Raw genomic sequence first — 14883 nt, forward strand, 5'->3', positions numbered from 1 at the left:
CACACGCCTGCCTACCCTGTCTGTCTGTTTTATTGTTTTGTTGTTTTTTTTGTGGAGGATTACATGTTATCAAGAATCGATTGCACATATCAGTTGCCTGCTAATGGCTTGCATCTATTTCTAACAATAATGCCTGACATATATGTATTAATATATTCACCTTTCCAGCCAAAGTTAGTGCTTTGTTTGATGTCTTGTGGTTTATTTGTTGTTTGATACACTTAAGATTTATGCCAATTTCAGCTTGTTGAAAAAATTGCTTCATCACTTCAATGCTATAGGCACTTTGTGAGAAAATGCATGCAAGATGTAAACCACTTAGATTTTTAAATGCTTTTGGTAGTACATATGATCAATGTATACTATGTTAGGAATTATGCCATCAAAAGAAATTGTTGAATATTTTTCTCATTCAATGATGTCAAATGAAACCGAGGGATTAGTAAAAAAAAAGTTTTACCTTTCATCGCAAGTGGGCAGTAGATATCCAAGTGAGTAGGCATTTTTTAAACTCTTTTTTGTTCTTGAATTAGTATATAAGCCATTTATAACCTGCCTGAACCTTTCAAATTCCAAATTTTTCCATATTTAGCTGCTTTTGAGGTATCTTGATCATTACACAGTAGTTGACTTTAATTCATCTGTAAAAAATTTCTGTACAATCCCAGACAAAATAATGGATCACCTTCGTACAGAGAAAGGCTTAACTTATCCCGAAAAGCAAGCCTCAGGAGAAATAAAAAACCTGTGCCAACTCCACTTGCATTGCATTCTGCCAGGGTTATAAAGAGCCTTATTTGGGACAGTAAGTGACTAAGGTTGGAATAGCGAGGAATCATGAGGGCAAAATATTTTTCTTCTTGTGTTCACCTCCATAGGTGTTTCACCAGTTGGGCAGCGCTATTCAGGGAAGAAATGTCATGGTTTCAAGGCTGGATCCAGATTTTTTTCTGGGGGTTGGGGGGGGGGAGGGGGGGGAACAAGGGTCTGACTGGCAAACGCTCTTCTCATATTTGAGATTAAAAACAACGTACAACAATTACTGTACGAAACATTGTCTTTATTTTAATATGAAATTAAATTATTGAGGCTCCGTAATACCCAGAACAAAACGAACATTATGATAACTACATATATTAAATATCTTGTCTTTATTTTAAGCATCTAAGGGGGGGCATGCCCCAGTGCCCCCCTTTGACCCCCTCCCAAATCCGCATATGCTTGGTTTCCTAGCATACTTCACACACCACACGCCCAAAAATAAGTTCTTTTCAGCCAAAGAGTTTGTTGTTTTGAAAAGAATGTTTGCTTCAAGATTTGCAAATTTAGTTAGTTTTTTCCTCACAGAAATGGTTATCAATTTCGTTAATGCTAGTGCGTCCTTTAATGTAGCAACAAAATTAATGTTAGGAGTAAATGTTGGTAGTTGCCTAGTGGTTAAATTTTTGTAAGGAAGTTTGCCCTGTTTTTGCTAAATGGTCAGTCTCCATTTATTGTTTCCATTTTTTGCTGAGCTCTCCATTGTAGTTTATGTTAATTATCAGCTATTGTATTGGATTTATTTTTTGTTCCATAATTCACAGGCAAGTTACATACCAATAGCTTAAGTTTTTCTATTCAATACCAAATTATATTTTTATTTATACCATGTGAACACATTTCTAAAATCTCTCCATCTGTAAATTGAAACTTTGCCCACAATTTTAATCAGTAAATTCATTTGCATATATGCAGTACACTTTTGGTTGGAAAGGTGATTTAGAGTGAGATAACGCTGTGCCATGTGTCATGCTTAACATGAAGTTATGTCCTCATTAACTGTCTTGTTATCTGAAAATCAATGTCATTGACCATAACCTGATGCATCTTCTTTTCAGATAAGTGTTTGTACTTGTCTTGTGCATGTCAAGCACTGTTCGAAATTATGCCATTTAAAGTTAGCTGATAATATTTACATAATGCATTATTAATTACCATAGTATAATTGAATGTTACTAATGTCTCTTTCTATATTTTTTGATTTCACTCGAAATTGGGAATGTGAATGTGAGAAAAACTCTCTCAAGGTATTGAATACTATTGTTACTGCTGGTGACTTTTTGTATTCATTTGTACCAGAGAAATAGTGAGTAACTTTTCGATCTGGGAGGAATGACCTAACCCTCCAGGTGCATAATTTTTCTCACATATCCGGTCAAAAAACAGTCACTTAACTTTGCTGGAATTTAGCTTAGACGAACATAAGTGCTGTCCCTGTAAGAGAATTCAATGTCATTATTTATTGTGCAGAAATGTTTTATCAGGCACATTCAATGAGAGGGCCCTTGATACCTATTTTGAATACCTGCCTGCATGATTGATTTATTGCATTTTATTTTTCATGGAATTTAAAGATTCAAAGTTGTTTAGAATATAATTAAAAATACGCCGTCTAGGAGAAGAATCAAAGCAGTACAGGAACAAGTGACTTTGTATGCAGTCACGCACACGGGTACAAGGTTAAATACACCAAAAGATGGAGTCCGCCATGAAAATCCTGGATCATGATCCTGGCTAAGTCATATATTTTTTCATGGCGAACTCGTGACGTGACAAATATAGAATAAATCCTTTGGTGTAATTTAACTTAGGAGAAGAATGTTATTTTGGTGACTTTGATTGATTGTGACGGACCATTGTTAGGCAAAACATTTTGCTCGTAAATGGTACATCCAATGGAAACTCTCGCCCAACATCTTAGCGTGTCTTAACATCTGCTACAAGATAAGGCTTTAATTCTATTCACGCAAGTCCTAAAAATTCCTAGAATCAAAGACTCTAGATGCTAAAAGTGTTGGGGGGGGGGGGAATTGCTGATAAACACTATTGGATCACAAACAAAAAATCCTGAGGAAGACCATGCTTTTGGTCATTTTTCATCCACGTTTTCTTGTGCTGTCAAAAAATAGTGTATGACCTTTCCTCATCTTGCCCATTTGAGCATCTTTCTCACCATAGAAGAATTTGTGTTAAAATACTCTCATTAAAGAATTATCGTAGGCTTTCCCAGCGTATAGAATTGTCGAAAGTTACTCGGGATTTCCACAATAGTCTCATTGCTGGCATTCATACACATGTGGCCCTAAGATTAAACAAGCCTTCTTCCGTATCAAGCCAAATTTATTCATCATCATCAACAGCGAATAATACAATAATTTGTTTGATGAGCTCTCCATTCAATATTCACATTAGTAAATCTTTCAACTTTGTCATAAAGCCTTTTCTTTACATCCTTAATTACGTGTCCCATGTGGCTCATATGATTTCTTCCTTTGCCATTCTTCCCTTCTACTTGTCCTTCAGTTATTCACCAGGCAATCATGTCTTGTGATGTGCACGATGAAGTGATTTCATCTTCTTCTTGAGGTTTTCAAAATACTTCTCTTCTTAAGACTTTCACATTGCCTACACAGTCATCTGATTGTCATCGTTCTTTTGTTACACCATATGCTTACATCCTCGTCTTCTGAGATGCTGGTATCATCCACGCCTTATGACCATAAAGAAGTGTCCTGCAAGTCCCAATGAATTTCTTCTTTTCTTCTCCTCTTATGATCAGAGTTGTGCAAAGATTCCTCTTCTTGGGATATTGCACTGACAATTTTATCCTCATTCATCGCTGGTCACTTGGGTACCAAGATGGCAGAATGTTAGTAGAAGTAGTTTCCTTGTTATACATGGACCAAATTTATTATACAGGGTGTCCCATTTATCTTGACCACCCGAAGTAACTTTATGTCCAGATGCAAATTCAAAAATATGTGCCAAGCAAATTTCATTAGCCGTCAGGGGGACATTAATCAGCATGACTGCCTTCCTTGTAGCTTTGTTATTTACGAAGATATAAACAGCGGTATGTCTTTATTAATTGGAGGAAATGAATTGCCGAATAAAAAATATAGGGTGCCACTTAAAAAAGAAATACCGCTGTTCATATCTTTGTTAATAACAAAGCTACAAGGAAGGCAATCATGCTAATTAATGTCCCCCTGATGGCTAATGGACATTTGCTTGACACATTTTTGACTTTACATCTGGACAAAAAGTTATTTCGGGTGGTCAAGATAAATGGGACACCCTGTATACTTTAAAATGAGAAAAGACCGGGGATGATGTTCCTCCCTTTTCCTTCTATAAAGAAGCACTACTGGGAACTAAAGATTAGTATTAAAGAAATCCATGCAGTAGGACTAGAGGAGAATTAACAGTTTATGTTCACAGAAGAAAACAAAAGAAAAAGCGTGAACATACGTGATTTGTGAGTTATGAAGGAAGAGGAATGGTTTTCTCATCTGCAAAGTGAAATGGATTAGCAACTGGAGGGTTAAATCTGGGTTTCAAATTGGTTCCTCTGAGATACAAAGTCTGCAGCGTCACCTGGTGGAAACTCTTGATGTGTTTCTCTCATGATAAATATACTTTGGTTCTTTTCCACACATTCCTCCATATTCCCCTCACCTTCCATCTAATCTTCCTACCATCCTCATGGTCTCTCAGATAAGCCATGTGAACCTTCACTTTCATAATACCTCCAATTCCTTTGATCCCTTTTTCCCAACCTCCTAGCCACTTAAATCCCTTCCTTTGCAAAAAAAGTCTGTGGCCTTTGGAGTATTCAACCCCTCCATCCTCTTTCCACTCCCTACTTGGGTTTGTGTTTGTGCATGTTAGGCAGGGGCAAAATATGATTTGTACCAGACGATGACTCAAATCATGGCTGTCGTGTGTCGTTAACCCTTTTGCTGTGGTCAAACTGCAGAGAATTTCCATGCCCTGTGCAGCGACAAAGTGAACAGTTACCCACGTATTGGTTGGTATTGAAAGTACAATGTATGGCAGTGAACTCAAACACCTGCATCTCAGTAGTAACTCACACTCCTGGGAAGGAATCGGTACAATGTATGGCAAAGAACTTGGCAAACGGTTTTTGTGGAAAAAAAGAGTCTGGCGGTAAGGGTGGCAATAACGACTTTTCAAAGGAACGTGGGAGCGATGTTCACTGCAGTCGGCTGGGCGAATGTCGCTGCCTAATTCACGGCAGGGAAAGGGTTAAAAAAATGTGGAAAAGGACTGAAGTATTTTTATTGTGTCTGCTTTTCTATGACATCTATTTCCGTAAGTATAACTGATTTTGACTTCATTCCAGCCGAAACTGAAAAAGTGATAGAAGACTGCCAACCGAATGGCTATGCTCACGTGGACGACAATGTGGACGGTGGTCCGGACAAGGGTTATGGCCAAGGGGAGAATGGCACCGACCTGTCTCCACAGCCAAGCCCCTCTCTGCAAGGGGGAAAACCAAAGGGAATCAAGAAAATATTTGGGAAGTAAGTGTAACCACTTGGAGCTTCTATAAATTGTTAATCTCCCTTATAGATCTTATGATGCCGTGATGTTAAATTTCCACAAATGCTCTCCCTTGTATTTCGTACAAAAAATTCTTAAAAATTGCATAGAATATTTAAGAAATTATGTTTCTTAGGGCCCTCGCGCACTGGCAACTTTTAAAAAGCAACTATTTAGTTGCTTTGTGGAAGTTCAAATGAAACACATGGCATTGACTGGGGCCCCGCGCACAGGAGACTTATTAGTTGCCGCAACCGCCGTGTGTTTCATAGGGACTTCCTCAAAGCAACTAAATAGTTGCTTTGTGAAAGTTGCCATTGCGCGGGGGCCCTTAATGTTTAAATAGGTGAAGATGATCTTTCATTAAACACCAAGGAACAACCTTGGCTCAGAAATAGTTGACAAAGTTTGAAGCAGTTGTGCTACAGGTTGAAAGACTGTGCATAATAGAAATTTGAGCAATTGACAAATTATTTGGAATTACATTTTTCTTATAGTGGTTAAATTTTTTGCCTTTTATTTCTTATTTTATTCTCTAAAATAATTTAAATGGCAAAAATAAAAATGCCCTTACAAGTTGCCGTCACAATTTTTCCATCACATACCCAACATTGAATGTTAGCATGCTTTTATTAATGGATTTTTTTTCCTGGGCTTTACTTGTTGACTTGAGAGCTGGGCAAAAATATTTTTGTGGCCAGGTTAAACACATACAAATCAGATGTATACTCAATAGTGGAAAAAATAATCAATTTACCTAATGTAATTTTACTAAGGTGGAAGAAAATTATTACTTTCTTTAATCGAAATTGCTGCTTTTTGCGAATAAATTGTGGGATGTAAATATTTTGGTCCTTTCTAGTTGATGTGCTGCTCCAAAATATTTTCTGGCTATGGTATTAATTGAAAGAATTAATTTCGTTTTACATATTAAATATTCTTACATTCAATGGATAATTCTGTGACTTTTTTATAATAATAGACAATAATGTATTCATTAGGTTGAAGCGCAGTGGTTCAGGAAATTTAGAAGATCTCACGGATGGTGACTTCAGGAGGGGTGGAGTGAGGTCAACGGCTGGGCCACGCCTTGGCTGGACAAAGGACTCTCTCCACCAAAAACTTGAGTATGTATTTGGCTACATTCCATCATTACAAAAAGACTAACATATGTGATTATTTAACCACTTGGCTGGGGAGAATGAGGTATCTTGTCATGAAGATATTAATTTAATTTGAGTATGCACTGTGCATGTACTATGCAAGTTAAAGTAAAAAAAATCATTCTACTGTCAAGTAGTTAGAACATTCAATCATATGTTCATGAATGAAAATAGAATTTTGTGAATCATCCTACACATTCATTTTAAATAACTATTATTATAATATATAGTTTTCAATACTTATGATCTAGCCATTTTGTGGGTAAAAAAGGTAATGGAACCATGTTGTGCAAATAAAATCCACAAACCTTACTCTGGTAACAAGCTGTATCTGATGATGACCAGTGCTGCAATACCATTCCACCGTGTTCACATGGAAATCATGGAATGTTATAAGTAATTATATTTAAGTGGTTTATCCCTTTTTATGACTCCATTTTTAAATATTTTCTATATTCACAATATGTATTTTATTCTGTATCGCATAAATAACTTAGATTCTCCCAATTGGAAAAAGTACTCTTTTCATAAATGATCATATTTTTTATGCGATCAGTTATTATGGTAGTCTTGTATTTCGTCAAAAAAATCACTAACTCATTACTAACTATAAGTTTACTCTCGCTACATCAGTGAACTTATAAAATCATCATGTGTGATTTCTGTGATATTACTTCTTTCTTTTATGAAAACATTTTAATAAGGTTATTAAATATTTAAATTCTGGTTCTCCTTGTCATTTCACCTTATTCTCATCAATCGATGTTGATGAGGGAAAAGTGGTGTCTAGAGGTGTGAGTGACTTCTGACTGAAGGGTTTTGGATCCTAAACCCAGATGAAGCCTTTAGACACTCCAACACAAAATTCCTCTCGGTAAGAGGTTTCCCAGGGTAAGCCTCTCGTCACCCTACCTCTGAGAGTAAGTTATTCAAACTTCTATGGCTTAGTATTGGATGAGCTCTATCCGCATCTATCCAAACCAGCCTTTCATTAGAAACACTGAGTGAAAGAGAGTGATTTTTATTGACGTATTGTTCCAATTTAGGTTGGTTTGAATGGGCTATTTACGAAACATTCTGGCAGTACACCCTCCTTTCATGGATTTCCTCTTCAATTCATACTGAATTTCCTTTCCATCAAAAACTCTTAATCCCTTCCTTCCTAGCTCTTGTTTACCTAACGTTATTTCCTCAAACACCATTTTCAAAATCCCCTCCCCACTAAGTACTCGCTCCATTCAAACCTTCTGTCTCCTTCGTATCTCATCTAAAAGTTGCCTCTCCTCACCCACCACTTTGTTGTTTCTCCTCCTCTCTGTCCATTACACCTCCATTCTTCTCCACACCCACATCTCGAAGGCCTTGACTCTTTTCTCGTCCTCCTTTCTAGTGATATCGAAGAGAATTAATTTTGAAAAGTTGTGATCTTAGAAGTCTTGTCAACATTTGGCACATTATTTCTTACTGTTGGCATAAAATCTCTTAACCACCTTGTATATGCATATCTATGTACATATTTCTCTTCATTTTTGGTCCTGTGTGAAAAAAAAGAAAACAAATTTGTTTTATGTGTTAATTCACAATAGCGGAGTGTGGTGGGCCATTGCATTGAGCTGCTGATCAGAGGTTCTTGGGCTCAAATCCCTGGCAAAGTCTTCGGACACCCCCAAAAAAATGTTGAAAGTAGGCGGTGGCACAGGGAAAGGAACTGGGCCCCCATCAGGAGTGTGTGAAATTCACATGTCTATGGTTTAGTCTGCTGCGAGCACTACCCTCTCCTACTGGTTGAATCAAAGTGTGTGTGACTTATACAATGCTTGAATATTTGTAACTCAATTTCAAAGACCTAATGGAGGCAATAAAATTGCCAAGATGTCTGCTGTGGAATAAATTGATTTATAATTTTGGACCGAAACTTTGGAGAAGGGCATATGCTATTTCTTGTATTATGCAATTTTTGAGGTTATCGGGCATCAAAGTTTGTCTGTTGTTAACATTGCCTGTTACTAAATTAATTGTGGATTCTTTTTGTCTTTTCCACAGGCCAGAGGCTCCAATTGGTTCTTGGGGAGTGGATGAGGTATGCGCGTGGTTAGAGAGCCTTGGCCTGGGTGCGTATGTGGCTGAGGCAAAGAGGTGGAGCGTCTCTGGCGTGAAGCTCCTGGAGGCGCAACAATCTGACCTCGAGAAGGAGATGGGTATCAAGGTAAGCATATATTTGTGTGATGCCACACCTAAGTAACACATAGTGCTATGCAAGTTGCCTCATGAATGTTGGGGCTATAATGTATGAATGGGGGAAAAAGTTGCCTGAGCTCTTACCAGCCAATGATTTTGCAATGTAGTCATACTCTTATTTTTATTTCTATGGTGGAGCAAGATTTTGTACTTATATGCAGATCTACATAATGCTGTGATACCTCAATGTATATTTGTAATTTTTGGCTTGTTTTAACCTTGGTTATTCTCCATGCATGACATTGCAAAAATTGCAAAATTTCGTTGCAACGAAGTATTACCGTATATGTCTGAATATAGTCCCCCCTTTTTTCCAACAATGCCTGCGGTAAAATAAAGGGGGGGGGGACTATATTCAAACACATTTTTTTTTTATTTTCCCAAAACTGAAGCCTCAAAATTAGGGGGGGGACTATATTTGGAGAAATACGGTACTATACTGTCAATTGAAATTATTACAGTGGGCAAAATGAGATGTTAATAAGCGATACTCCCTTTATGATTCAGAATCCATTGCATCGGAAAAAGTTGCAGTTGGCTGTGATGGCAAGGAGAGGTCCTGATAGTCCAGGTTGGGATCCCGGACTGGGTGCAGCAGACATTGCGGAGCGGGGAGGTGGAGCCTCGGTGTCTGTAGGAGGCGTTGGTGCAGCCCTCGGATGTGGCTGGGTGCTTCGTTGGTTGGACGATGTTGGTCTTCCTCAGCACAAGGAGGTGTTCAGTGCTTCGTGCATTGATGCACGAGTACTCCACCGATTGACTGTGGAGGAAGCCACCACTCTCCTGCACATCACCTCAACGCTACACCTTGCGTCGATCAGAAGAGGGATACAGGTGAGGGGAAAGGTCTCAAAGGGTGTGTTCATAGATGTAAATGAAACTTAATTGGCCTTGTATGTTTTTCCATGTGGGTAAGAGACAGGTCATGCAAAAGCCAGCTAGAAGTCGAGGTTATACCCACTGCTATAATACTAATAATAATTTTTATTGTTCCTAGAGATCACACATGTACCAGTGGCCAGTGGTGCCGACTCCATGGGGTCTGAGGGGGCCCGAGCCCCCCCAAAAATTCGTTACAGATGTGAGGAAAAAATGTGTCAGGCTTGCCAATTTTCCCCGGAGTGTCCAGCTATCAAGATTCGAGTGATCAGGGTTCTAATGTTGATCATATGACTCTTCTAAAATGCTTAAAAACCTTAAAATTCACTACTTATAAAATTAACCGGGGCAAGGTCCCCGGTTTGGGCCCCCCCCCCCCCCCACCATTATTTTTTGTAAGTCCGCACCCATGCCAGTGGCATTGGAAGTTGTCAAAAAAATAATAAAAATAAATAATAATAGATACAAATAAATGAAGTGATAGGAATATTTAAAATCTTTACAGTTTAAAAAAAAGTCACAATTTTTTGTGGCTGATGGACAAAGATTACTCAGAGCCCAAAATAAAATCCTTCGGGCTATAGTAGTTGTTTTCCATTAAATATTTATTCCAAGCAATACTAGGACAACTGCATGATCCTATGATAGGTGCCATTCCTCTGGGAGTGCTTCACTTTTATGATGCATATCTTTGTATAGATGAGTGTACTGATTGGTGATTTATATGAAATATTTGATGATATCATCTTATAAATATTACATCCTCATAGTTAATAGTTTCATAGTTGTTTACAAGTTTTATTGACCTTCAAAATTCGAAGTATCGATGGGTGATAAACCAAACTATCTTTTAAATTATTTTTGAGGTTAAATTATCAAATGTTTGCTGGATGTTCAAAAGGTTTCAAAGACGAAGCAATCTCGTTGAACTTGGACTGAAAATGCATACTTTTCTACATGAAATAACAATACCAAATGATATGATTGTAACAATGAGTAAGGTTCATGATCACTCCATTTTTATGAAGTATCCAGAATTGAAATGGCAGTATTTCTGCAAATTCTGTATGTGTAGCAGAGATTCGGAAGTTTAATATCTCTGTGAAGTAAATTTTTATCTTCCTGCGACCACTTGCCCATAATGCAATTCTTGTGTGAAGTATTCATGAGAGCATAACATCTATTAACTATGAATAATAAAATGATGCAAAGATAAGTCAAAGGACTGAGTATAGCTCTGGTTTGCACTTTTGGCAAGCTACATAAAAGTTCATTAATGGATTCTTTTGTCTATGCATGGTAAACCTGTTCACATAAAGACAATCAGTTCTTTGAAATTTTTTCACTGTCCAAATAGTGATTAGGACTAAAGATTCAATATTAGATGCCCTAGCTGCCTATCTTAGTATAAATATCTTACATTTTTCCTTTTCTCTATGTCTTATGAATACAAGTAAACACTTGTGACATGTACTTGATTTAAAGTTGACACATCTCCTGTTTTACTGTAATCCATGCTGTATTGGAGTGTGACTTAATTGTTTCAATTATCATGTTTGATTCAAGTTGTACATATTCTACATAGCTATCATTGCAACTAAATGTTTGCACTAATTCTTGTTACTGCTGACCCAATAGGTTTTGAGGGATTTCAACTTTGATCCCACCTGCCTGATACGCCGCTCAGTCCCAGCTGATGATATTATTCGTGGAGACGGGGTTGAAGGAGAGACAGCAACTACTCCACCTGTGATCAACCCATCGGAAGTGGCATTATGGACCAATCACAGGGTCATGGAGTGGCTGAGAGCTGTTGACCTGGCTGAATACGCACCTAATCTTCGTGGATCAGGTCAGTGCTATGGCCTAAAATAGTGGGGGCTGTATTTTGTTTGCAAGGTCAAGTGTTACTTTCTGGAACAACTTTTTTTAGTGGGTGTTGCATCAGAGTTGTTCTCTGTTGTGTCTCTGACATGGAAAACTAGTCCACGCTGCCATTCCTCCGCCAAGTCTGCTGAAAATAAAATTGTGAATCTCTTGAAGTATACTCACGAGGAACATGAACGAAGTGTAGATCGATAGCACAATAAATTCCGTGAAATTTGATGCATCTTTGTAACCCATGAGTTGAGATATAAACAAAATATTCGGAATAAGTTCAACAGATTCAGGCTTCAGTTGGTGGAAGTTAGACATACTTAAATAAATAAAAGATCGTTGCACTTTTCCACAAGATTTTTTAATGTGTACAACGTGTTTTGGCTCACTGAGCCATCATCTGGTACAAGACCTTCTTGTCCAGGTCTTGTACCAGATGATGGCTCAGTGAGCCGAAACACGTTGTACGCATTAAAAAAACTTGTGGAAAAGTGCTACGATCTTTCATTTATTTAAGCAAAAAATTTATAAAAGTGGAACCTGCATTATGTGGTGACGTCACATTCAGCGTCTCTGCAAGCGACAGTTCACCTTGGGAATAGCTGTTCTTGGCCACCAGTGTTTGTTTGATGGAATCGTCATTTGATCATGGGGTAGGGGCTTAAAGCTGAATTCTATCATTGTTTCAAAACTAAATTTTTTCCCATTAGCTTTCTTGATTTCATGATGATGATATCATGAAATCAATGAGGCATGTGGTCAGCAAAATTTAGTCTTGAAATGATGGTGGAATACAGCTTGAAGCCCCTTCCCAATGAATAAATGATGAAACTTTCGCACTGCACCGTCCAACAAAGTCCAGCGGCTATATGAGCGGCTCTCCCTACAGCAAATTGTCGCTCATAGATGTTGGGTAGGGTGTTGGGCGGCATTATTCAGACTGAGTTTTTACAAATTTTGATCGCTATAATCTTAATTTGTGAGTCACAAGGACATGTAAAAATTTCACAGAATTTATTGTCCCGCTGTAATCCTGAGTTTGCCAAGTTTTATTGAAATCAGGGAATTACACTCCATTACTGTTCCCTGTCAGTAGTATGATGTGTACTCAATATTTAATCTTATTTTTTCACTTCGTAATTCTTGAAAATCAATTTTATCTTTGTAAGTGACACAACCCAGACTATCTTGTCGGCCCCCTTGAGTTTACCCTGCCGTATATTTGATTCTAAGGTTGAGGCGGCCACTGTATGGGTTCGTTCTGGGTAGGTGAGCATGTAAGATGTAGCTGTGCCTAGTAGGGCTAGACTACCCCTGAGAGTCATTAGCATTCGTGACGGTGAGTGGAGGGTAGGCTGTGAGATATGGATGCCAAGAGGGTAACAAAATGCCCATATTGCCGCAAGAAATACAGCAACCAGGGAGACGGAGAAATTAGGTGATGGTCACAGAGAAACTCCGTAGGCATAGCAAAAAATGAAAATTATGGTTGAACATGGCTGCTGTATTTCTTGCGGCAATATGGGCATTTTGTTACCCTCTTGGCTGGGTAGCAAGAGTTACATAAATACAGTGTGCTGATAAGAGTTGCATTAGTTATATAGACATAGCGAGGATGCATAAAAAGGAAATGAATTCCCAGCAGGGGATACTAAAGACCCTTGAGTGTCTGGCGTGAAATGGCCAATGGTTCAGTTGTATTCTGTGATTTCAGTGCATCCCGTGTATTCAGATAAACTGTTGAAACCAAACTTCCGACTTGTTCCCTTGCTGCATCTTCCCCAAACCCATTTCTTACAGCCAACCTCTTACATCTTAGTTTGTAACCAATTCTTGCTGTAGAGACCATACACGTGGATACCAATACATACCTGCAGCACACTGCCAAAAATAACCCTTTCCCCCTCCACCAAAAATGTTTTATTGCCAGTGCTCATGTCTGTGTTGAAACCTCTTTTAAAGATTTAAAACACTGACTGAGGAAAAGATATTATTATTACATACTACCTCTATTATGTATGTACCAGCATTCAGGGATGGACTTACATCAATATATGGCCCCAGTTGATATTTATGCTATTGGTGGCATCAGAAATGTAGAATTTACGAGATGCATAGCAAGTTCAACAGCATTAAATTTAATTCTCAGACTTTCACCACCAATACAGCCAATTAAATGTGGTATTTAATGAAGTGCTCTGGTTCTGAAAAGTGCCTTTATTTCCTGGAAAAGATATGAAATTTGGAAACTTAAAATATTTGCTGTAACTTCTCTTTTCCGTGAATGCTTTACCACCACAATTTTATGGCTTTCAGGTGCAACAAGGAAAGCATAGTTAGAAGAAATCTTCTCTCTTGTGGATTGTTGGCGGCTGTTGTTTGAATTTTCCCTTGTCCATTGTTGCAGGTGTGCATGGAGCTCTGATGGTCTACGAGACTCGCTTCAACGCTGACCTCTTAGCCACCCTCCTGTCAATCCCACCTTCCAAGACTCTTTTGCGGAGACACCTGAGCACCCACTTCAAGGATCTGGTCGGCCGAAGTGTCATCGGGGAGAAACGAGAGGCTGAGGCAACCCCTGGCTACGTGCCACTGACAGCCACTGCCAAAGTCAAGGTCAGCACTACTAAGCGTCTGCTTTCTTTTTCATATGATTCATGTGATTTCCTGACAAGAACTGAAAGTTATGTCCACTTAAAATTAGTATTGACTCAATTTGTACAAATGGGACTTAAAGAAATGGGCACAAGTTTGTGTGACAAACTGCCAGCGTAATATTCGAACCGTGTATGATAATTACTTACTCAAACCAAAAGTTAAAAGACTCTTTGTGACTAAGACAACTATCCTATTAATGAATATCTCAATGATACCACAATCAATTCTTTGTACAAGATGTTTAACATTCGATATAGACTCCAGGGTTCCCACTCTACCGTGAAAACCTTAAAACCGTGAATTAGCCGTGAATTTCCTCTACCGTGAAAAAACCGGGAAATAGCCATGAATTTCGTCTTAAAACCTTAAAAATCTCTCAATCTTGATAATAATACCTTCCCAGAAATTTTCATCTTCGTTCGTAGCTAGCGCACTTCTATTCATTGTGGCGAGCATCGTCGCATGCGGTCGCATGGGTCAGAAAAGCGTGGGAACGAATGTTGCCTGAAGAAAAAAACATCTTTCCCCAGCGCAGGCCTTTTCTCTCCCCCTCCTGAAATATGACACCACTTCTCATCAGCTTGTTTACTTTCCTCAAATGGCTTGGTTTCCCCTCCCTCGGTCACTGCTTAGTTCCCCTTCAACCCAATTAGCCTTCCCACTGGCTGCAGCGACCACTTTC

General features: G+C 38.5%; 1 protein-coding gene across 1 annotated transcript in view; it reads left to right on the forward strand.

Moving 5' to 3' along the window:
• Positions 1-14883, forward strand: part of LOC124162123 — a 62044-nt gene that overhangs the window by 32233 nt on the left and 14928 nt on the right. The window contains exons 8-13 of the mRNA XM_046538532.1: positions 5186-5366; positions 6387-6512; positions 8592-8754; positions 9294-9620; positions 11304-11517; positions 13951-14159. Of these exons, the coding sequence (XP_046394488.1) occupies positions 5186-5366; positions 6387-6512; positions 8592-8754; positions 9294-9620; positions 11304-11517; positions 13951-14159 (1220 nt within the window). The remainder of the gene's footprint in view (positions 1-5185; positions 5367-6386; positions 6513-8591; positions 8755-9293; positions 9621-11303; positions 11518-13950; positions 14160-14883) is intronic.

The sequence above is a fragment of the Ischnura elegans genome, chromosome 7 (assembly GCF_921293095.1).
Source record: "Ischnura elegans chromosome 7, ioIscEleg1.1, whole genome shotgun sequence".
NCBI classification, from domain to species: domain Eukaryota; kingdom Metazoa; phylum Arthropoda; class Insecta; order Odonata; family Coenagrionidae; genus Ischnura; species Ischnura elegans.